This window comes from Apis cerana, linkage group LG6 (genome assembly GCF_029169275.1).
Source record: "Apis cerana isolate GH-2021 linkage group LG6, AcerK_1.0, whole genome shotgun sequence".
In the NCBI taxonomy this organism is placed as follows: Eukaryota; Metazoa; Arthropoda; class Insecta; order Hymenoptera; family Apidae; genus Apis; species Apis cerana.
In genome coordinates this window covers 10167298-10192929 of record NC_083857.1, presented here as the reverse complement: position 1 = coordinate 10192929, position 25632 = coordinate 10167298, and the positions used below count along the sequence as shown (strand labels likewise).

Genomic DNA, 25632 nt, shown 5'->3' with positions numbered 1-25632 from the left:
AAAATCTAACCCGATTATTCCTTCTATGGATTAGTATCTATCGTTCTAGAACTAACAGAATATTTTCAAGTATTCGCATCCTTATTATTAATTTGTTAATCCAACCCATGTACATCTCCCTTCTCTCCTTTTCTCTAAACGGATTACCTACGAATACATTGCACACTCTTCGTATTACACAGCTCTACGAAACACTAAAAAAAAATGATTCGACTATCGAAAAGCATGATGTATCGTGACATGAACGTTATTATTTACCAAATGCATCGCTGAACTTCGCGGAGGATGTGGTTCCATTAAAAGCTGCGAGGGTGTTTGACCGAAGTTCCGTATTTGATTCTCTATGGCTTCCCTCATAACTGGATCAGTTATCGTATCCAAATCCACGCTACCCTCGTAAGTTAAGTAATAGAATACATTCGTTGCACGAACCGCTTCTGGACCTGAAAATTTTTTATTCATAACAACAAATTTCTTAACTCAAATTAATTTATATTATCTCCCATTTCTCGATAAAACTTACAAACTAAACTCGAGGTTTGATTAATAATTTGTGTACAAGTATAAAGAATACAAAGAAGCAAACATTCTTTAAAAGGAAAGAATTCAAAAATAAATTAATTTAAAAGAAAATTAACCCAAATTAATTTATATAATCCCATTTCTGGACAAAACTCAAAGCTTGATGAATAATTTGTATAAATATGTATAAATATAAAGGAACAAATATTCCTTCAAGAAAAAAAAAAAGAAAAATTGAGACTAAATCGATCAAGATACAATTTAACTTATTCTTGAAATTGCGAAACAAATCAAATCAAATCAAATTGGAGATCGATTGGACCGTGGTTAAATTTAATTTTAAACGCCAAACGCACGCTCGATCTCTGAGAGGCGCTGCCGATTGCTCGTGGCCGGTATTTCCGGTTGCCCGGTGCTCTCGTGCGACCAACCGTAAACGTGTTGCGTATTAGGGGTGGCACGCATTGTCGCGGCGTGCACACGTGCCTAATTGGTTGGGACAAGACCGGGAGGAAGCTAACTAAAAACTAATTTCTTCCATACGCGCGGCGAGCGCCGGCACCCGCTCACCGTCTCCTTGCCGTGTTCGGGGAAGCGCCGGATATAGAGGCGCCACCGGCAATTACCATCGGTGGAAATCTAATTTGACTCGACCACGCATGTCCCAACACCCGGGCCTTGCCTACCGTTCGCTCCATTGTGCGGATGTCGTGTCGATTCGGCCGCACAGCTTTACGCGGCAAGATTAATGTCACTGGGATTTTGTGTGGCTTTGTAGAGATTTGAATTATGTTCCATGTCTTATCCATCTTTTTTCTTCTTCTTCTTTTTCTTCGTTCGAATATATATATAATTCCAGCTCTTGGTTTGAAGTTTTATTATAGTTGTATTTATAGCAACGTTGGATTTTAGAGCAAATAGAGTGAGATCGTTTATGCATTTATGAAAAATTTAAGTATAGGAGAATCTATAGGTTATATGTAAAAAGAAAATGGAAAATGTTATGTCATTTGAATATTTGAAGATAAATCTCTGTTGTAAGCTTCATTTCTTTAATGGTTTGTTAAAATTGTAATTAACAAATTCGTAGTCTAAGCACGAAGAAAGTTGGTGTGAAAAAATTTATTATTTCTTATTGTGCATATAAAAATTTTGATCTGTCTTTACCTTTTTGCTTGTAGCCGAATATTAAATCGATCCATTGGTGTAATTGACAGGACACGAACTCCGACTCGAGAGCCTGTGTAAATTAGAATTGTAAAAAAAGTACGAATCGTTTTATCAAAATGTGTTTATGAGAGATATGAATCTTCAGTACCATTCGATTAATTCGTATAAATTCCTCCGGGGACGATGCCCACGGAGGTAACTCGACGTCGCCGACTACGCTGCCATCTTCTTGTCTGCCCAAGCGATATCGATTGCTGTTCACCAGCATCTCCGGTAGGAAGAAGAACTCTGGGATCAACTCCTGTAAAAGTAATTCGAAAATTTTTATTGAAATAAAATTCAAAAACATTATTGGAAAAATTCACAAGTAAGAAAAAAACAAACCTTGACATCTGAAGTATCACGTTGGCAATTCTTCCAAGAGAGAGCGATCGAGGAGAACAATCGATTCGGATGATCGAATTTCCCGCCTTGGAGCGCGAGGAACATCGTTGTCATCGGTTCCTGAAACATTAAAAAATATCGTAATAATATATTTTTATCGACCATGATATCCATTGGATGTCCCATAATTTTTGACACTTAAAATTCCAGTTGGATTTTTAAATTTTAATCGAGTAAAAACAAACGAAACGAGCAAAAACTTTATTCAATTCGAGCATTAAAATTTTTTCGGGATAAATAATGAAAATTTCTTAAAAATAAAAAAAGAAAAATTCTAAATCTATCTTTCCACGCACGACAAAACAAAAAATACTTAAACCATCACGCGGATAGACTACCGTCAATGAGAGGCTATATTGTTATATGGTTTCGCCCTCAAAGTCCTATCCGTCAGTCGTCCATTCCACTGACAGCCTGATGAATGTTAACAGAGGACCCCCCTGCGATCACCGCGAGTTTCACGCGTAGGCGTCGAAGATACAGTCGTGATTTACAGCTGTTGTCGACGAACGAGATTTTCGACAAGTTTTGCCTCCAACGTTTACAATGATCGAAGAAATGAGCGGTCCCAGCCTCGGAGCCCGCTGTATCTCGACGCTCGTGGAAATCGAGGCCCCCAAACTGACAAGAAGCGATGCAGTTATAAAGCAATAAATTGTTTACGATGTGGCGTATCCTTGCGGATGGAACAGCAGGGTGCCTCGCCACAGTGAAACAACAGTAAAACCGCTTATTGACGATTTGTATGTAAATGGTTGGAAATCGTGGTTGCCTGCGTGCGGACCTTCGTCATTTACAGCGAGATTTGATCGCTGTGCGAGTGTGTCGCGAGCTAACGCGCGCAATAACTATCATGGGGGACATGAAGTGGATTGTATATATGTACTAGAAATAGCGATAAACGAAATTACGATGGTAAATATGGTTATTTTTATTTGTCCTTTTTTTATTTATTTATTTATTTTTCTTATTTTATACCGCTTACTACTCGTAATAATAAAGAAGTTATTTTAATTTTTTGATTGTAATTGGTGAGAAAAATTGAGACGATAAATTAGTAAGGGATATATTTTTGAATGAATTTTTAAAAGGGAAGATATATACGTATATTTAACTGGAAGGCGGGCTAGAGGGCGTTCCAACGCCTCCAAATTAGTGTGTAGGATACTACTGGATGTGCGTGGTTGGAAATTTACGATTCTGGTCAAGTTTCTGAAATAGAATACGACTTGGAGAATCAATGATCTCGTTGAGATATCTCGTGTTGAATGTTTGTTCAATCGAATAGACTTGAGATCTATTTACAAAATATCGAATTAAAGCTGTAACTTTACGAGATTTGTTAAGAGAATTTTACACGTGTAGAGAGTGGGATAAGTGTTGTTTGAAATAAACGTTAGTGTAAGAAACAGTGGTAAGAAATGATGATAATAGAGGAACTAAAAATAAATATTAATGACAACTTACCACGCGTATCATCCAGTTCAGAACAAAAGCAGCTGTAGAATAATGCGTGCCATAGTGGAACGGCGGTATACTGTCGTGCTCCCAACTTTGAAAGCGTTCCTCGAAGTAAGCTCTTCTGCTTGGGTTCAACGCGCCAATTGGCTGAAAAGAAAAGAAAATACGAAAAAATTTAATTCACGATTACAGGCATTATATATTCTCATAACACACATGTATTTTCTACCTTTGACAAATCACGATAGTTGCTAGGCAGACTGAGATCGAGCTCCTTCGTCTCGTAATTAGTCAACACCCAAGGGAACACCGGATACTGGTTCAAATCGTTATAAGTTCGTCCTGAAACGTAAAACTCGTACTTAACTTTATCGTCCCCTTACTCTAATTAATTAATTACTTCAATTCGCTCTTTTTGTTTGATAGCTTAACATATTCTAAGCGTACAAAAATTTTCCTACAAGAAAACCACCATTTTTCCTACCTTTACAATAAGCCAATACCTTAACCATAAACCAATATAATGTAAATTCAAATATAAAGCAAAAATTCAAGAAACAATAATAATAAACCCCCGCTGAAATGATTTAAACATCATTTACGATGTAACGTATCACAGAGATCCATCCATCCCGTAGCAAAAACCGAAATTCCTCGTTTAAACGATGCCAAAAATAAACAAGGAGTCGTTGGGCCCTTCCTTTTAACGCGCATAATCACCGGCCTAATTTTTTTTGCCCCGGTCACTCTTCTTCCCTCGCGCCACCCTCGCGCCATAACGAACGATAAAAAGAGGAGGATAGAATGGATGCATATACTCCCTCTAATTCTATTTTTACGAAATGCATGGGACGACGGTTCCGTTCATTGGGGTACGAGGTGCTCCGTTTAGTAAGCGCATAACTCAGGCCGTGACGGCTAATCGTTCCTGAAATTGTCACTTCTGGAGAGGCCTCGCTCTTCCACCCCCTCCTTTTAAAATCCCGTTCCAAGATGCATTAGTGACGGCAGCGCGGCTGCAAGCTTGACTTCGTCTAATCTCCTCCCCTGTCGCTAATTAAAACCCGTCAGCAAGTTTGTCAGCCGAAGTCTACTATTACCGCCACCCTCCCCTCTTCGTGTCGGATCGTTTACAAACGTTTAATTCGCGCTACTTCGTTCCGCTTGATTTACTTGCTCTTTGCCTGTCGACATCCGCGGCGTGAACATTATCTTCCTCATCGATCAGAATTTCTTTTGTTTTGATCATTTCTCTTCTTTCCGCGTTGATACGCGTGTTCTCGGAAGTATAGAGAGAAATATAGTATATACACATGTATATTAGATTCAAGCGAAATTATGAGGGGTTAAAACTAAAATTGCTTCGATAATTTATTATTAAAGCATCAAGAATAATTACAATATAGTACATAAACTTTTTATTTAAAATAACTTTAATATTCAATTTTGATACGGATTAAATTTCGAGTTAGTACAGTATTATTTATTAAAGAACGAAATCTTATTACTTAAGATAAGATAGAAAAAGAAAATCTAAATTTGCAGTTCAATATTGCTCCATTTGTTTCCAACAATCAAGGATCTTTTTTTTAATAATCTCTCTGAGAGAAACGCTACACGTGATCCCAACGTATGAACAAGAATAATTAGAATTCGAAAAGAGAATTCCTAAGAGCTCGAGTCGAGTACACTCGCGAGCGCGAGCAAAAGGACGAGCGAGCGAAAAGTGGAAGGGGGAAGGAAGGAAGGAAGGAAGGAAGAAAGGAGAGAGAGACTCGTCGGCGGAGTCGGCGCGCACAAGCCTCGGCTACAATGCGTCGTAAATCGTGACGCTGCACGACCGTCGGTTGGACGTAAATAATAGTAAGGCCGTTATGCATCAAAGTGATTATTAATGGTAGCGTCGCGGTGAGTGAGCGCTCTCAGAACTCTTCCCGACACCGGAATGCCCGCGACACGCGCGCCCTCGTCCTCCCCGCCATCCCTCAGCCCTTGCTTTTTTACCTAACCCTCCGCCAACGGGACAACGTTATAATAAGTGGTGGTGGCCGCGACGACGAGAGAGCCTCGTTTTTAACTCGCCACTCGACGTGTGATTTAAAGGGACGCGGATCTCCGGGAGAAAAATTGGCAGGAAGTCCTGCGAAATGTTTTCCAGGCCTAAGATTACTCGACTCGTTACGCTCGTTGCGTCTGATTTGCGGAGGAGGATTTTCTTATCGAAGTATTCAAGATTTGAGTCGGATCATAGAGCGAGTTAAATATTTCTAATTTTTTTAATTTTCTTAAAGAATGATATTTAATTATCAGTATATAGTTCCTACATGATCAAAATTGTTTATTAATTTTTTTTAAATTTCGTCATAGAATAGTACAATAGTGAGTTAAATTAAAGTAAAAATTATGCTTTTTTTAAATATAATCAAAACGAACGATACAAGTATATTTATTAATAATTTAATTTTTTGTAATTATTTAAATATTTTTACTTTGCCAAAACACGAGAATCTTCGTAAGAAATCCAATCCAATTGCTATAACTATAAGAATCAATACATTGTGGTTATTCGAAGAAGGTTTTCTCGTCCCGCAACAAATGGACGATTAAAACAAGTATAAATACCGCGGATACATAAACGGAAAGTAGGTACAATCCTCGAGAAACCTGAAACCTTCGAACATGCATTCCACCAACGTGAACGTCCGTTACTTCCAATGCAAAATTTAAACGATACAATCGTAACTACCTATTGTTCGATCGAGACTCAAGGAATATATATTTTCAGACTGATGCAAGAAAAAAAAATATTTTACATACTTGTTTATTTTCTGAAGTACGAATAAGAATATAACATGAATTAGGAATATAAAATATAAAAGAAAAAACTTTCTTTTTATTTATTTACGTAGAAAAATCAATCAAAATAATTTAAACATATCACTCATAAATCTCGAAAACTAAAAATTCGTGTTTCTTCTTTACTAGAATCACCAAAAATTCTGCTCATACACGCGTATTAAAATATCAATCGAAATAATTTAAACCTTTTTTATGTCACTCGTAAATCTCAGAAACTAAAAAATTCTTCATACTTTTTCTTCCAGAGCCCCTCCTATCTCAAAATCCCCGCAACACCTCCGCCTAACCTCGCATTATCCAACGCCCTTATTAAACTCTCCTCTCATCTGTACAAACGAATTAAAAAAAGAAAGAAAAAAGAAAGGAAGAGAAAAAAAAATTCTGAAGCGAACAATTAATTAAAGAAACTCTTCCCATCGGAGAGAACGCCGATGGACCCGGTGGCGGCGTTGCGTACACCCACGCGAACCGACTCGCATCAGGACACGCAGCCTATCATATTTACATCGGCCCTACTGTCATTAATTTTTAATAAACCGATGCGACCGAGAGCAAATAAACAAGCGGATCGCGATGCGGGAGCCTGAGGACCGGTTCGTTTTCGCAACGTGTATCCCGCCGGGCCTTGCCCAATTGCGTCCTCCGCCTCCTCGTCTCTTCCAAAGATCGTTGCACCATCGACGATCTATTTATTCGCGCAATTAATATATAACGCTCGTAAAATACATCCGGATATACGCGCCTGCGGCGTCTCTCGTCGATCCATGCGAATAATTACGCGTCTGTGGTGATGATCTTTGTCATTAAGAGGACAATTTTACAATCGTGAATGCGAGTTCGTGGCCAAGATTATGGATATACCAGTTTATATATCAGAAGGGATCATCTTCTTTTTAGGCGATACTGATTTGGAAGATTTTTCGTGCATATATGGATAGAATCGGTATCCTGGAATTTAAAATTTATTTTTAATTTGTAAGAAATTCGTAAATAGATTTGGAAATATTTGCAACGAATAGTTATTTCCTTCCGTAATCGGAAGAAAACTCTTCGAATCCTATTCTCTCTTCCTTTTTTTTAATCATAATTAATTGCACAGAAACCCAACTCCTCCAATTACTGATACTTTCCCACCCCTAAACGCGACAGTATCCTCAGGCTACTCCACCCTTCCCAAACGAAACACCAAACATCACACCACGCCCTCTGCAACGTTTTTTTAAAATCCATCGAAACGGGTGATCAATGTGATCCAGTGGAAAAAGAAAGAAAAGAAGGTAAGGGGTCCAACGTCTCGAGTTTCGTGATTTAGCCCGCGATTCGAGCGCACAAAAGGGGCGGTCGATATTAAACCGACGAAGAAACAAAGGTACGGACTCTCATTCCGCGTGGGGAAGAGCGAAGAACGACGACGGTCCCTCGGGAGAGGATTACCGGGGCCCACGAGACGGGGATTACTACGTATGGGGTGGCTAACGGAACACCGAGCTGATTGAGAACATCCCTAATACGCCGCGACAGATTCCATCCGGCCGTGTGCGGCCATAGATGTTCCCCTCTCGCTTTGCCCCGTCTTCGACCCCGTCTGTCTCGTTCTAGCTCGCTCTGTAACGCGGCGACGATCGACCATCCGCAGACATCGCATTTTCTTTCCGCAAATCGTAAGCCGATATGATTTTTTACCCGTCGTACAACCCTCTTTTGGACATCGTTATTGTTGCGAAGAGAAAAGATGTGGAAGATATGGTTTTGCGGAACATTTTGAAGTTATCGTATGATTAATTATAAGTTGTTTTGTTGTTTCGTTATTAAGAAGAAAGAGGATATATTATACTTTTGGCGAAATACATGTGAAATAAGATATTGAATATTGATGGAAAGATGCTTTAATTTTATAATAAAAAATTATGGATGATATTGATAAATATGGTTTAAATGTAGAATGACATATTAAGTAATACAAAATTCGGTGTAACTATAAATGATAATGCTTTCATGATAAGAGATGTAATATTTATGAGAATGTATATGGAACACGAATTTTTTTATCTTAAATTTAATTTCTTGGTTTAAAAATTATCAAGATCGATAAGCGAATGGGAAGAAATTTGAACGAATTTTTACTTACCAGCAATGGTATTCAAGAACATGAGATACTCGAAATTCGATATTTCTCTTCGCTGCCACTTCTGCGTCATATTGGAGCTCCTCATTAATTGTCTGGGCGACATCATTGATGCTCTTCTGCAAGAACAACGTTTATGTTGATTCACTTTATTAAAGAAGAAATGTATTAATTAAAATCGTGCCAATTCTTAATAATTAATTCTACTGATAAAAATTTTGAATCAAATCATCAATTACACGTTATTGTCTTATTACGTCCGATTATTATTGATTTAGTCATCGTGCAAATGATGTCGAGATCGATATATAACGACTTATTTACGATTTTAACGCTGATACGACGAATAAATTAATATCTGTTCATTTTATCGATTCATCGAAATTGCAAATATACGATTGATACAATTCAGTCGTCCTCAATTTCGATTTAAAAATTGTTATAAAAGTCTGCAATAATAAATATTTTTTATGATAAATTTGTTCATAAATACGAGTAAATATCGAGTATTTTCATAAAATTTTCTTGATATATTAAATGTATCGTGATATTGAGAATTACAAGAATTCTTAATCGTAATTTATTATATATATAGTGAGAATATCTCTAATCGATTAATTTAATTAATATTTATGAATTGATTATAATCGTAATTTTAATGATAAATATTATGAAATATGTTAAAGATATATATATAACAAGAATGAGTTTCACGTTTATAAATCTAGAATTTGTAAATAATCTTGGATTCATAAATTTGGATTATTATATTTTACTTTCTTCCCTTTTTCAATGTTCTACGTCATTTTTAGTTTCAATCCACAATTTCTGTATAAATTCGTATCGTAATACAAAGATGGTGTCAATCGGGAAAAAATAAGCGAGCTCGACTAAAAAATTGTCAAAAGATAATTGCAATCAAGCCTCATGAACCAATTGTGAGGACAATCGACATGAATTCAGTGAAAGCTGTTACGCGAGTCCTGTTGCTTTACGTTCGCGCCATAAAATTCAGCGAGCGCGTTTTACGAACACGGGCATCGCTGATTTAGGATTTATACGAGAGACTTTAATGGACGATATACAGTGGATGACATTAAAGGAGGAAACCATCTGACCGTAGCCGGATGTATAAATTCTGGCGTTGCGTGCATCGTCAACAAATTTCGCGGAACTATAAGAATTTTTCGTCAAAACGTAGAATAATGAATCGCGCGTTTTTTTCGATGCACGAAAAAGTAAAACAATCGTTCGAAGCTCTGAGAGAAACTTTGAAAATTCACAAATCCTTAATGAAAAAAATTTCAAACGTATTTTTTTCAAAAACCAATTCTCAAATTAAAAAAAAAAACTATTATTCGTAATTTTTACTGCTTCGCTCTCTTCTTATTTTATATTTTTCGAATAGAAACGCATTTCTCAGTTCTAATTTTTCCAGCTTCGAACCAAAAGAATTCGGATTATCTAAATAAAAATTCATCCTCTTTTTCTTTCTCTTTCCCTCTCTCTTTCCTTTTTGTTCGTCACGCAATTTTTCGAATGGAAACGCATTTATTTCTCGGGAACGCGAGCGTGGTACAGAGTCACGACGCGGATGCACGTCTTATATACCGGCGGATTATTTTTGTTGGTCAGGAATCTCCCTCGGATCAGACGTCCGACTCGGCCTCCGTATATATTTATGGCCGTCGTATCCTTCTCGTCGGTTCTCTTTCCCCCCATCCTATTTCTCTCTGCCTCGTGTATAGGAACATTTTAATGGATGGATCGAAGCGCGGATACGCGAACCTCTGTTCTCGCCGCCTGTCCTCCTCTCGAAACTTGCGAGGGTATTGGTATCGGAGTTGGATTCTGTACCTTCTTCGGTCCCGTGAGAGACAATCGATGAGAATCCCAGAATCCGTGACCACTTCGACGAATCGAGCCGACTCTCTGCTCTGTCGATTTTAATCAACCGTTCCAGTTGTCGGTTATAACAAAATTTACAACGTTCACGTGTAATATTGGATTGAAACGTTACCAGTTAGCCACTTGATCAACGGAATATCTTTGGACACTTTGCTCGACCAAATTTCATTCATCTGGATATGAAATTCTATCATATTGAAAAATTGTAAAAGGAAATATTCATGGTAATACTAGGTAGAAAAGATAAGTTGAATACTTTATAAGGGACTCGAAGCAGTTTCTTGGATATAAAGAATTTTTTATACTTTCCATAAATCAACGGACACGCTTGTTACTTTCGAAGGAGATCTCATCTCGAATGATCGGTAGTCGAGAAGAAAGCATTAACATCACGGGACGTCGATTCGATCGATCCGGATCAAAGATTTCTCAATATTCTTATCCATCGATTATCCATCGATTTCATCTGATTTCATCCAAGTGCAAGAAAGGATCGTAAAGAAGATCCAGAGGCGGATCGCGAGCGAAATCCCACGGATGGGTAGAAAGAAATGAGAGACTCCTGTGTTGCGGCCTTCCTTTTCCTTACCTAGTCTGCGGAATCCCGTATTTGATGCCAACGCCGACCCGCGGTAGCGCCTTGATCACCTTTTTCACCGTCGCCTGGTCCGGGAACGCGAACAGGATCGAGGCTGCGGGCAAAAAGGCGTTAAAGTGCGGATTATAAGCGGTGCCAATCCACGGTTGACGGGCCGTGTGTCAATCGTTGGACGGAATGGCGGATGACGGGCAAGGACGCCGTTTCTTGCACGCATCGCTCTGGCGGGGATCGTTCTTGTGCTCATAGGGGGAATGGCTCATAAGGAATTGTCCGCCGAGTGTCGTTGGCTGATTGCCTTCTACGAATTAGGCCGGGATGATGCATGGTCGGGAGAGAAACGAGCGATCCTTGGAGTTTTCAGTTAAAGATGAGTGGGAGAGAGAGTCGTAATGGGATTGGAAAAGAAGAGAATGGGAAACTTATTGCGTATTACCCTAGATATTATCATCGATTTGATACGTTTCTGGACAGGAAGCTGTAATAATTTAATTTTGCTCTAAGACTGAATTGAAAGTCTAGAAATCATTATCTCTCGTCGTATAAAATATTATAATTATCGAGTAGCGCAAGATTCCTCTGTATTGATTATTGAAACATTGAGATTAAAAAATTATAGAAAATTTTTAAACGAATAATAGAGATATTCGCATTCACGTGTGTTCCTTGTTTCCTTCGATCGAAGAGATCCTATCCCACCGTCTATTCCATAAATTGAACAAATCCACCTACGTAGACGTATCTGCTACGATACATGTTACTATATTTCTGTCGAATCGCAGAGTATAATTCATCGAAACGTTGGCTCAAGGCTGGAGCACGGTTTAGAACGCATTTAGAACGTGGTTGGGCTCGAACGTGAAAATATGAAAAGGGGAGGGAAGGGGAGCGATGGACTTAATTTCACGGCTTTAATAGCATCGCCGAGACTCCCTCGGGAGTTCAAAGGGTGGCGTGCAAAGAGACAGTTACCATAAATACTTGCCGGTAATTTATGTAACTTCGAATAAAGGACTGGGATACACGGAGTCGGTCTTAATCAACGAAGAAGTGTAATAAAAGGCACGATCACGTAGAGACGCGCGAAATCAAAGAATTTCCTGACCCCGTTTCTTAGTTATATGAATAGCGAGCCTCTCACTCGGTGGGTCTTAACTTCTGGTTCTAGGTACTCGGCCGTTCCGCGAATTAACGTGTTCCGACAAATGAATACGTCTCGAGGCGTGCCTCCTCTCGTAAAGGAAAATAGTGAATGGAACGAAATTTACATGATGGTTGTTAAGTGGAATATATATGCTGTATACGTAAAAGAGTTAAAACGTTGAACGTGTTTATCAAACGGAACGCTTTTTATGACGTTAAACATGATCACCGATGAGGATTCTAATACGAATATTATGCCACGTGGATCAATTAAAATTAATTTCAATAACGGATTATTCCTTTCTTTATCAATTATTAATGTCCAACGAGAGTTAGTAAACTTTAATCGTTAATTCAAAATTCATAATTCTCGATGATGGTGTTAATAATGACGATCCTACGATCCCAGGTTCGTTATGTGAATAAGTTTCCACTTATTTTTCTACGAACTACGAACCACCACACGAATGACATTCCGCCGGTTCATCGAAAGTTAAGGAGGGGAGGATATCAGATTAGAATCGGAGAATGTCCAGAGATGAAATTTATCTGCGGCCAGGAGAAAAATAATCAGCGGGATTGCGGGATCCGACCGAGGTCTCAGGTATACCGACAATTCCTACGACAGCGCGTTTGTTCGAAATACGCGCATTACCAACGAACCCTACGATTCGAGGGAACGACAACTATATTTCAAGAGAAACGCCACGATGTTACGCCATCCTCGTGGAATGTTTTAACACCTCGCTATGAAATCGAGATAACGAAGCCTCTCCTATCCCGTGTGATATTTCTCCTTTTGTTTCTGTTCGTGTTCTGCAGATGCAGCAGATTCGCTTTCTCACGTGAACAAATTGGTTAAAGAATTTTAATTATTTCTAAGCTTAATAAGTTCCGATAAATTCTAATAAACTCCAAACTGTTTTCTAGTAAATGTACGTGGAGCTCGATGTATAACATTATCGTGAATTTCTTAAAAATTTGTAAAAAAAGTTAAAATTCTAAGATCCAGAATATATCAGAAAGATTATTAGATATCGAATTCGTTTAATCCAAAGATGCAAATTACGTGTAAAGTAAATTTTTCAACGCATCGAATCTTTCAAAAACCGAGTAAATCATCCTGCAGTTTCAAATTTTTACTTGCACAGCTTCCTCGAAACATGCGCCGTAACGAATTGGAGGAGGGGGGAGATATTTTATGCATTTTTTATCCGGACGAAGAATACTAGAGGAGAAAGAAAGGGGCAGCAGGTGTAGGCAGGCATTGGTTGATAAATCGGCGGCGAAAAAACAGATACCGTAACGCGGTCCAAATATTTATCGCGTAAAAAAGCAAAGGGGGTCGCACACCTCGCGACGAGCTCCGGATTCCATTTCCATTTTGCCGGATTAGATCACGCCGTGTGAAATAACGCACGGGTCGGCCGTAGCAAGAAACGGAATGCGCGCCCCCTTTCTGCAAAGGGGCCGCCGCCCCCTTTCAAGAGAACGAACGAGGAGAATCGCACGACTTACTTCGGCTGGCCAGGAATATCTCGATGGCGACGTTCTGGAGCAGATATCGCCGCGAGAATATCGCGCGCACCTCCGAGAAGTACCATTTTCCGTGCAGATGATCGCAGTACTTGAGCACCTGCAAGAATAAAGAAATTTTTTGTGATTATATGAAATATTCGATGTAACAATTTTATACAATGTTATTGATAATGATTGGAGTTGGAATTATTCGTTCGAAAGACAGTTTGAAATGCGAAATGATATTTTAAACTATAAGAAATTACGATTATTGGAATTATCCTTTTGATGATTTGATTGTAATAATATATGCATTTCTTTTTTCAAACAGTTCAAATTGTATTTGCATAATTTATCGTTTATTTAAAAGAATAAAAATACATATTTGAATATTTTTATTAAATTTATACACCTTATTAGGAGATTGAGCGATATAATGAATCATTTTCAACACATATTCGTGTTATAATTCGCTGCAAAGATAAGCAGTTTAATACTCGTGTTTCAAGAGCCCATTCTATCTATACAAAAAATATTCATTAAAAGGAAGCTATTTTTTATGAAATTATCTCAACCGTAAATCCTGTAATGAGAACATAAATAAATTATACTTTTATGAAATTTCTTCTCTTTCTTCAAATTCTCACAGAAGATTCCTTTCGATAATTACAACGTTAATTTAAAACATGATGAATTAATAACTCTCTATAATATAATATCTTGAATCTCAATAATAATAACATCATGCATATATTATCGATTGATCGTCGATTCTTTGTAAATTAATATAACCTCCCCAAAATTTCTTATCAAAACCTAAAACAATTCTCCAAACTCGAAATCAAAAATCAATCACAACCTCATCGTGAAAATCCTTTAACCATTTCCACCACCGCTAAATTTCTAAAAATTATCTAAGTCCCTTAGCACCACGCCAATCGCACGATCGAAAAAGTTTTTCAAATTAAACGAGAATCCCCAAATCTCCCCCCAAAATACTCATCATCGTTATACTCGCATTAAAGAGGGACGAAAGTCGGGGTGCGATCGCATGGCTGACCAGCTAAGTATGCAAGCTGGATTCAGTGAAGTGTGATGTGATATAGTGAGACCGGTGCCGGTCGCAAGATGGCCGTCATAGTAGGAGGAGCCTCCTGCTGAGCCGAGAATCGATCCAGGACTTCGCGGGCTTGCGCTCTCGAACGAGTCGTGAACGGGTCTCGTGGGCGAAAAAAAAGAATAGGGGGGAGGGGGGAGGGAGAAAGAAAGGGGTCTCCTTGTGGCGGAGGAACCCAAAGGTGGACAGAGAGAAAAAGCAATTTACCTCTGGCCACGGCTAACGGCCGTCTTTCAATTTTTCCCGCTTTAACGAGCGCCGCCACTATGTCCTCACGCGCGGCAAATGAAATTATCCTCGATACAACGCTTCGCGGTCAACCTCCATCTTCCATAGCGAGGAGATCGTATCATCGTTCGATGATTCGACGCTCGTTGCATTTATTGTTCTTCTTGTTATATAACCGAAGGATTTGAATGCCAATTAATATCAACAAGTTGAAAATTGATGTTGAAAACATTGGAAGATTTTTTTCTGTAAGAGTTTAAAATAAATTTGGAATAGATTGTCGATTGGTAGAGGTGATTAAAATTAATGCTGAGAATAGGAAGATATCGTAGGAAATATGATGGACAGTGAAACATTTGCCGAGAGTTTAAGTTCGAGAGCTTAGGAGCGAATTATTGGATGATGGAAGATTTTAATATGTTTCGTGTGTTTTGTTGATGAGATTAAAGATATTCTTTAAATATAACTGAAGAAATTGAAAGTAGTTCATAAAGAAATAATGTAAATTCTTGGAAGAGAAATAAAGTTAGCGAAGTTAGTAATAAATTATTACGTAGAAACTAGTAACTAAATAAATATCGATTCCAGAATTTTCAAGGATTAAATAGCATCTAGATATTTTAATATGATTCGAGTATTTTAATAAATGAAACGCATTAAACAAGCAAACAAATAGATTTCTACGAGGAATGGAGGAGAATTATCCTCCCTACGAGATGAAATGACATTAGGGTGCAGGACACGCGCATCAAAATCTAATTACAAGCGTATAAGCGGCTTGAAAAAACCTCTGGGGACCATAAACATCGCGTCGACTCGGAAGATTAAATAGAACGCGTGCTGTTTGTATTAATAAATCATCAAAAAGATTTCATAATTTTCTTATTCTTCGTAATATTCTTATTGGATTATCGTGACAATTTTAAAAAAGTAATAAATTTTATAACATCGCAGTTTCAATATATTCAACTAAAGATTCAACTAAATTTTAAGTTAAATATTGTAGATACGTAGGTAGAAATTGTATCGTAGCAGAATCCAGTCGATACCATGCGCGAGATTGGAAAAAAAGGAGAGTCGAGGGGGTGGTTGCACAGAGCCAACCCCTAAGAACGATTGCGCACGCTCTTCGTAAACACTGTCTGAAACCGATAAGGTGTGTCGTGATACGGAATTCATTATTCGGATGATCGCAGTCTGAATATAACACGAATATAACCCATATATATCCTATTATATCATTGCTTAGATTAGACAAATCTTAATTCACCTTCATTTATATAATATAACATTCCATAAATTCTATGAACAATTAAGTTCGCAATTAAAATTCTAACAAACTATATCAAAATCTACACTGATTTACGAGAAAACATATATAAAAATAGAATTGCATTTATATAAACTTGACAATGGACAAACACTTTCTACGATTGGATTCTTCTCGTTCAAATCACCAAAACGAATAGCTTCAAGCCTTAATTAGATACTTTCCGAAAATTTCGTGCATCAAACGCGATCCAACTGAATCTTAAAACTCGATCGAAGTGACAAAATCAACGTATGAACCTCCCATCACACCTTTTCCAAACACCAAAAGCAAACAAAAAGATCCTCCTCTCCATCAAAAACCTATCATCTAAACCACGTAGCTCTCTCACAGCTCACGAAACTTGACCAAAAAGTGAGTCGTTAAAATAACACAAACACCCCTGTTCCATCCTGTGTTGTGGCACGGGATGGCACCAGTCTAGCGCGAAACTAATATGTTTACACGTTCGATGATGCATTCAAGAAAGAGGGATAGAAAGATAGAGGAAGAGAAAGAGAGAGGGGGGAGACAGAGAAGGGAGCGGTTAAAAAGAGGTGCGCGTCGTCTCTGGCAGAGTGTCAAGTGGTGCGCTCGATTAGCAGCGTTCCCTGTGCGGCGTTCATCTCTCAACGAAATCGTACGGCGGCCCAGCACCGCGCCTTTGCGACAATGGGCTCCGTGATGTAACGACATGTGTCGCGTTCACAAGGCCCCTTCTCCCCCCTCTGGTGGCTACGTACGCCATAGGGTACCGTAGAATGGGGCTACCACTTAGCAGGCCGCCTCTATACAACAAACAGATTAAGCAGCGGACAATAATAGACCCCCCGTCCTCCTCGTCGGTATCGTGGGCTCTCGAGCACCCTCCCGTGATCCTCGTGGCGCGAGAACCACTCACCAGAAATCACGATACCTACGATACCTCGAGAGCAGGCGGAGTGGATTGTGGTTTATTCGATTCTCGGTGAAGGAGGCTTCAGAGTGGTTTGATCATTAATTATCCGCACCGGTGGAGGGGAATGAGGGTTAGATGCGTTTTGTTCGGAACTCCTTTTTCAAAAATTAGTACTTCGGGGACGGATGTTTTTGTTTTGAGAAGAGGAATTTTGGGTTGGGTCGGGTTTAGGGAGATTTGGATGGGGAGATGTGAGTTGTTTGGATGGAATCGTGGCTGTTGGATGTTGTTTATTTGTTTTTCTTTGGTATTTTGTGGAAAATATTAAATCCATATTATAGGAACTCAAGAGGTTTGAGTTTTCTAGTCTGATTTTATTTTTTAATTGGACTGTACGTGTATATTTAGTTGATTGAAATATTGACGAATAAAGTTACTTCGATAATTTATTATTCAAGTATCGAATAACTATCGCAAATGAATATAGTGCTAAGTTACAGGTCTTTGATATGAAGAATGTATCAACTATATCTAGGGATAAATATTATTCATTTAACATTTTAATAATTGTTAAATTATTTAAAGCAATTTTATTCCAATTTTATTTTTTCAACGATTAATTTTAATTAATATCCAACTTTGTATTTGGTTTATTAAGAAACTGCTTTAACATATAATGGATTAATTCACGAAATATGAACATATAATGGATTAATTCACGAAATATGAAAATTATTCAACACGGTAGGAAATAATAATTATTTCAAATTTCGAAAAAATATTGTCTCCCTCCGACCCTCGTTTCGTGAACGCGCCGGATGATGCGTCGAAAACGTTCGAGAACCATAAAGACGATCCGCAACGGCAATGAGTTATGCGCGCCACGTGCGTGTTCTCATACCTTTATTACCGTATCTCGCACGAGATAACGCATCGCGGTATCCTGCGGGCAAAGGGCTCCCTGTGATGCAACCAGTCTTCCTGCCCCTAATAAACGTAGAATTGCTACCAGTTGAACGAAACTATAAAAATGATGTGCACCGCGAATACAATTCTCGAAGGAAAAAGTACTTTTCTTCCTCGAATCTTTCAATCATTTGTGCGAAAGGACAAATTAAATTTTCCAATTGGATTATGATTTGTTTCTCCATAATCTATATGTGAAAAATATAATGAAATATAATAATTTATAATTTTCGAAACGTTTTATTTATATTTATTAATGATCATGAACGATTGTTGCGATTTCTCAGAAAATTATATATGCAATAAGAAAATCAGAGAATTTTAACGAAATTATAAAAAGCAAAGCAAATCCTCTTCATCGCATGATTTAAAGAAGGTAATCGAATAAGAATGGAAACAAAACGATCAATTAACAATTACTTGTGGACAGTAGGTCTAATTTTTCAAGAAAATACATTAATTTACCGATAATTTACTGAAGATGCTTGATTCGTGAGAATTTTTTCGAGTTATTCGAATACGGAATGCGGATCGTTGTTCGATGAAAATAATTGAACGAGTTAATGACGCTCGAACAACGGTGAACAACATTTCTTCCTTGATCTATCGAAATGTGAGGATATATTACAGGAAACAACGAAATCCATTTCGATTGACAGAAGCGATCCCTCGTTTTGGACCTATGCTTTCATAGATTCCTGAATCTGTATTGTAATAGAGGGAGAACAATTATCAACGCGTCGATAATCGAGTTTTGGTTTCTATAGAATGATCATGCATGCATTAGATATTGATCTGATAGAAAATGATTGTTTTATTACATCGTTATATCGATAAACATAATAGATATCCTTTATTTAAAAAAAAATCTACGATATTCAATCTATTAGATACAATTTCGACAATCTAAAAATGTCTGATCTAAATATAAATTTAAATATTTGAAAAAATTCACGATGTCATTTGAACTTGGAAACTTTTGATATAGTTCTACTTTTTCTTCAAAAATTTCTTCACAATATCATTTAAAAGAAATTATACATCTAAAAAAATCTCTACATTCTGATCCAAATATTAAAATATCACAAAAGAAAAATAAACGAAATGAAAAAAAGAATTAGAATTTCGATATTGAAAAAAACCTCTCCAACCCTCTGAAACCACAGTCATAATATATCACATTGCCCTTCAGAAAAAACTACACGTCTACAAATCTTCAAGCTCTAATCTAAATCTAACGAAAACGTCACAAAGAAAGAAAAAAAAAGAAAAAGAAAAATTACAATTTCAATTTCTCAGAGTTGAAAGAAACTTGCAACACACTCCTTCCAATACACACCGAACGGAATTCCGTTTCCTCTTCACGGTAATTTCACGTGAAATGCTCGTTCTCGAATTTCCTATCCTATACGCAGCGTAAGCAACCGCGTAAATTTCGCAACGCATCGGCTCAGCTCCGTTCATCCAGGTCGAATCGAGAAATCGATGCACTCGTGTCATTAAGCATAAAGAGACCGTGAAACGGCGGACCAATGCGCCTCACCGGTTCCGCATCTTTCCGAAGCTCAACGACCGAGCCCCACGGATTATTCGGGGGGATTATACGCGAGGATGTTCATTCGAGCTGATTTACAAGGCCGCCCGCCCGAATATACCAAAAGATTCGGCCGCGAGGAGAGGCTTGTCGTCGTCGTCGTCGTCGTCGTCGTCGTCCTCGAGAATCTTGCACAATGAGCGAGCCACGCAATAAGAGACCGAGGCTCTTATACCTGCCCGCGTGAAACGAGACTCCATACCGAGATGTTTCGGCAAACTGCATTCGGGATTGCTCTTTTGGGGACTTTGATCTTTCCGGGCCCCGTTCGTTGGGGCGTTAGATACAATCGAGTGGAGGGGCAGTCGGTGGAAACGATCCCCTTCGAGAAGTTTCACTCGAGACCGTTTTATAAATATAGGCGGTATCGAAGGTGAAGATATGGAAGAGTTAGTTGTAAGCGTGGAAGGTATGGCGTGTAAGGTTGTTTTATGTAAATGTCGAGAATATCGAAAGTGAAGTTACATAAAATAAATGATGAGAATGATGAGAGATATCGTGAAATATCTCGTGTTTTGTAATCCTATAACCATGGTATATAATATATTCCATATATATTATATTTTATTGATAATTAATTTTTAGAGAATGTGACTACACGCGTTTCATTTCGTTTCATTTCCAACCTCTCGAAAATCGGTTTAAGAAAGAAATTATTCGTGTAACGTATAATATTGTTTTAATTATAAATAAATAATTTTTTATACGATTAATTGTTAGTTAGAATGTAAAATATCTTGTGTTTATATAATGTTTATATAATTTTTTCTATACTTGAGAAACTTTTCAAGAGAATAAATCTAAATCACGATTATAAATTGAAAAGAAAAGAAAAAACATAATATCAAATTAAACATAAGACAGAATGTTTTCGTAAAATTTAAAAAAAGAATTGATAATTACGCTCAATATAATATCCTTTCACCAATCTAAGAAACTTTTTCTGCGACAAATGAAAGATACCACGATAGCGCCACTTCGAAGCCGAACCCCACGTTATCTCGTTGGTGTACAAATAATTCAGATGATAAACGAATTATGTCGAAACGAGATGATGAAAGGCGCGTTTAGGGCACAACGAGACACCAGCTTCCGCATTAATGCGAGGGCTGACGTAGCAGAACGTTTGACCCTTCGTCCCTTGCGCGAAAACAGCATCACGAGAAGAAGATGAGAGGGTGGAGCGCTCGGGAGGGAGAAAGAGATGCACGTGCTCGACTCATGAATCAAGTCGCATTAGCGAGGCATGGTGGGCACCAATCTACCACTCCAACTTCGAGTAGATTGAATTTCTGAACTTTATTCAATTATCCGGCAACGAAGCGGATCCGAGACGAATAGAGCATTGAGAGTTTTTCACGAATTATGTCTGAATGTCCATCTTGTATTTCTTTCGCGCGAGAAAAATAATCAATAGTAATGGATACTCTGATTGAAATTAATTTCGTTGATGCACAATGAATATTTTTTGTATTATCTATTTGTTACTTTAATTAGTATTGAGAATCATTGAATATGTACGAGTGTCATTATTATTTTATCACATTTGTTTCAAATCTGAAAAAAATATTTTAAAAATACGAAGAAAATACGCGATGCTGATATACTAAAGATTATACTGAAAAAAAAAAATAATAATAATAAACGCAAATATTGAAAATTCACGTTCAAGAAAAACAGCAAATATCTTTACCAAAAAAAAGCAGCTGTTCTATGATCCACGATACGCTTAAATACTTCTTAGCACTATCCTGCAACCATAAATGCCCTTTCAACAGCATCGAACGTACGTCCATTTCTATTCATCGAATAAAACGCGCCTACGCTAGATTTCCCCGATAACAGAAGGGTTGAGGAGGTCAAAGAAGAAGAACATGGGACCGTGAACATCCTCATTCGGAGGCTGCAATCTCAAGAATCTTATACGGCCTATCTCATTCAACGTATGGGATATCTCATTCTGTTATCTCGTATTTCTCGAACACAGGTATTTCGCGTCAGATTTTTACGATCGACGCGTGAAAGGAAAACCGTATCCATCTCGCAGACATTGGCAGATCGCTACTCCAGTTCGAGAACATCTGCCAACGCTTGGCCCGCCATATTGCGACCCGTAAGGGCTGTTTCTCACTCACGGTGGAACAGGAAACTCGTTGTCACGAGCCTTCTGCTTTTTATTCGAACGTCGAATATTCAAATGACCCTCGCGACGGAATTATCGGCTCGAACGATCGTGCGTGGAATCCTCTCGCGACCCCATCGTCCGGACAATGCGTTTGCCTTCACCCTAGGAATTTATTTACGGAACAATCGATGAATTGATACGTCGCAGGAAGGCGCAATCGATGTCTCTTTGACGGTGCTAGGAACGGGGGAACAAGTAGAGGAAAATTATATTGGCTTTCGTTGTATTTATATGTCTGGCGACGAGTCAATTTTTTAATTTATACTTGGCGCGTTCTTTGTGTAGATTCTTCCTAAAGTAAGTATAATAGTCGACGAATAGTGTAAATGATAATTGAGTATTTGATATTTACAGACTGCATTTTAAACAGAGATACTTAAACAGAAAAAAAGAAAATTCTTTTATACGAATCACCATTGTTTATTAAATATATAAATAGGAATATAAATCAATTGTAATTTCATTCTATATTAATAAGTGAACATCTCTAAAAAAAAAGATATGCATTTCCTCTAGTTAATCTATTATAAGCTAAATGTAGCTTATAAAAAATCCGTATAAATTGATCGATAGATTTCGGATGAAAACCGATGGGTCAAATTTTCAAGTAGAAACTATCAACTATATTTTCAGCATTTACATTTATCGATTGATTCCACTAAGCATATTCTTGACATACGAAACTTACTCACTATTCCTGAAAAACTTCTATTATAAACTCTATTCTTACCTATTAACTATTCATCCCTCTACCCGAAACATATTTATTCTCAACGCAATTATCTCCACCCAACGTGTCGATACGACACGTCTCATTCACAACTCGCGCAATTCCATCCTCAATAGCACGCAACTTACCCTACAGATAAGATCCAGTCCACCATCCCCCGTTCACGACGAAAGGAACCGCGCTAAATAACTAAAGCGGGATGAAAAATACGACGAACGGGTCGAAAGGGTGTGAGATGCCCGTGTGACAGTGCGCGCGGTGCAGTGGCAAGAGAGGAGGGACGACAGGGGGCGTGGCGAAACCGCGCACGCTCCACGTGACCCTGTCGTTGCTAAAGGCGGGACTTTGGAAACCGGCACACAACTACAACGCCAGTGGAACGGGTTGGTGGTCACCACCGGTGCTCTCTCTGTCGTCGCGCGCGCGGAGCACCTCGAGTCGCGCTCGTACAACACCTGCCGACGCCCGATCCAACTACGCTCGGCCACGTTTCCTTCGTTCCGTGACTCTTTCTCCACAGTGATTTCCATCAATTATCGTCGCGATAATCGAATCCGAAACCGGGCCGGATTTTAAGGAAAACAACTCGAGACCATGGACAGTAAAGCGAAATTGATCGGGATGACGCGTGTCCACGCGAAAGAATGAGACCTGAATCGGTTCCAGTTCGGAACAGTTCACCAGAAATCTTCATTGTTATCGGGACAGGATACCGCGACAACATGCTGTTGCCCCAGGACATGATGGCAGCCCAGTCGAAGATGCTCTATCAGATGAACAAGTATTACGGCGAGCGGGTTCAAGCTCGCATGGGCCAGGTACAGAAGACGATCAGAGAAGTGTGCAAGGTGGTGCAGGAGGTGTTGAAGGAGGTGGAGGTGCAGGAGCCACGGTTCATCTCCTCTTTGACCGAGTGCAACGGCCGGTACGAGGGCCTCGAGGTGATCTCGCCGGGAGAATTCGAGGTGGTCCTCTACCTGAACCAGATGGGAGTGTTCAACTTCGTCGACGACGGCACCCTGCCGGGTTGCGCCGTGCTCAAGCTCAGCGACGGCCGGAAGAGGTCCATGTCGCTCTGGGTCGAGTTCATCACCGCCTCCGGCTACCTGTCCGCGCGAAAGATCCGCTCGAGATTTCAAACGTTGGTGGCGCAGGCATGCGACAAGTGCGCCTACAGAGATTCCGTGAAGATGATAGCGGACACGACCGAGGTAAAGCTGCGGATCAGGGAGAGATACGTGGTCCAGATCACGCCGGCGTTCAAATGTTCGGGTGTTTGGCCGAGATCGGCCGCCCATTGGCCGATTCCTCACATACCTTGGCCGCACCCTAACCTCGTCGCCGAGGTTAAGACCGAGGGTTTCGATCTGCTGTCGAAGGAAAGCGTGGCGCTTCAAGGGAAGCAATCGGCTATGGAGGGTGACGCGTGGGTTCTCTCGTTCACGGAAGCGGAGACGAGATTGTTGCAAGGTGGCTGCCGCAGGCGGTGCCTCAGCATTCTCAAGACTCTGAGGGACAGACACCTTGATCTTCCCGGAAATCCGGTGACCAGCTACCACATGAAGACGTTGTTGCTCTACGAATGCGAGAAGCATCCTCTGGAGACCGAGTGGGACGAGGGTTGCATCGCGGATCGTATTAATGGAATCTTCCTGCAGCTGATATCCTGCCTCCAGTGTCGAAGATGCCCTCACTATTTCTTGCCTAATTTGGATCTGTTCAAAGGGAAATCGCCTAGCGGTTTGGAGAACGCGGCTAAACAAGTGTGGAGACTGACCAGAGAGCTGTTGACCAACAGCCGTGCCCTCGAAAAGCTTTAGCTGATAATTTTTCCTTTTAAAGCTTCCAGCTAAAGAGGAGTGTATAATAAAAAGAGAGAGAGAGAGAGAGAGAATGAGAGAGAGTGAGAGAGCGAGAGAAAGAGAGTTTCGCTTTAAAGATATTCGGTGACTCGCGTGAATCACGGACTTTCAGAATCTGCTGCTTTCGCGACGGTTCTTTGCCTGCTTTTTACCCTTGCAGAAGCGGGAAGTCTTACTTTCACTCGATATATCTTCTTGCACAAGATTCAGTGTGCCAGGGTATCGGGAATGGTGTAACGAATCTGTCTATTGACTTTACCCCTTAATTTTTTTTCCTTTCCTTCTTTCCTTTCCCTTTTCTTTTCTTCTTTTTTTTTTTTTTTTGTTTCACAGTTCCGTAAATTTTCCCTGATTCCATGACACGATTAATGCGAGTCAAATGTTGGTTATTATTATCGATGCAAGCGTTTCGTTCCAGTGCAATATCCTACTTTTCCTACTGTTTCGTTTCACGCGAAAGTAATGAGTAATTGTTAAGTTTAACTCGTTAATTTATATATATAAAAATTTCAAGGAAGGCACGTTAAAACTTTCTACGTTAATGGCTACGTTAATCGAGACGTCCGAAATCGACTGGATGCGCATAGGATTTAAAAGACATCATTACTGCATTTTTTTTTTTTTTATAATGATCGAAGCTTTCGCTTGGAGCGGAATCTCTTGCTTATTTAACGAAGCGATTTCTCCGCGTAGAGTTGCGATACGAAAGCGATTTAATTAAGTACCGATTAGTTGCTCTTACTCGTCTGATGCGAAACTATTCGCGATCCATTCTCGTTAAATTCAATCCAATGTTTATAATGAGTTAGCGATTGAGTTGCCGTCGATAGCTCACCATATTGTTGTATGTAAATACTTTTTTATATTATTTAAACGATATTTATTTCTACTCGAATCATTGTTCGAACATACATGATGTAAATAATTAATAAATACATTTCGTCTCATAAGAGAAATAGTTAATTGCGATGAAATTCTTTTCATTTTAAATTATG

At 39.0% G+C, this 25632-nt stretch overlaps 2 protein-coding genes across 24 annotated transcripts in view; one reads left to right on the top strand and one right to left on the bottom strand.

The window, feature by feature from the left end:
- LOC107993727 (neurobeachin) overlaps positions 1-25632 on the bottom strand; it is a 429179-nt gene that overhangs the window by 8743 nt on the left and 394804 nt on the right. For all 23 annotated transcript variants that reach the window (XM_062076304.1, XM_062076305.1, XM_062076310.1 and 20 more), the window contains 9 exons: positions 13749-13866; positions 11079-11181; positions 8585-8700; positions 3827-3939; positions 3604-3744; positions 2077-2196; positions 1841-1993; positions 1690-1762; positions 259-443 (listed from right to left, as the gene is read on the bottom strand). In XM_062076304.1, coding sequence (XP_061932288.1) covers positions 259-443; positions 1690-1762; positions 1841-1993; positions 2077-2196; positions 3604-3744; positions 3827-3939; positions 8585-8700; positions 11079-11181; positions 13749-13866 — 1122 coding nt within the window. The remainder of the gene's footprint in view (positions 1-258; positions 444-1689; positions 1763-1840; positions 1994-2076; positions 2197-3603; positions 3745-3826; positions 3940-8584; positions 8701-11078; positions 11182-13748; positions 13867-25632) is intronic.
- Positions 23089-25606, top strand: LOC107993731 (protein mab-21-like). Its single transcript, XM_017050323.3, has one exon. It carries the CDS (start codon positions 23420-23422, stop codon positions 24593-24595), a length of 1176 nt encoding a protein of 391 aa, XP_016905812.1. The 5' UTR covers positions 23089-23419; the 3' UTR covers positions 24596-25606.

Bases quoted from the DNA above. Each gene is read 5' to 3' on its own strand.
- LOC107993731 (XM_017050323.3), top strand. From the start codon at position 23,420: ATGAGACCTGAATCGGTTCCAGTTCGGAACAGTTCACCAGAAATCTTC.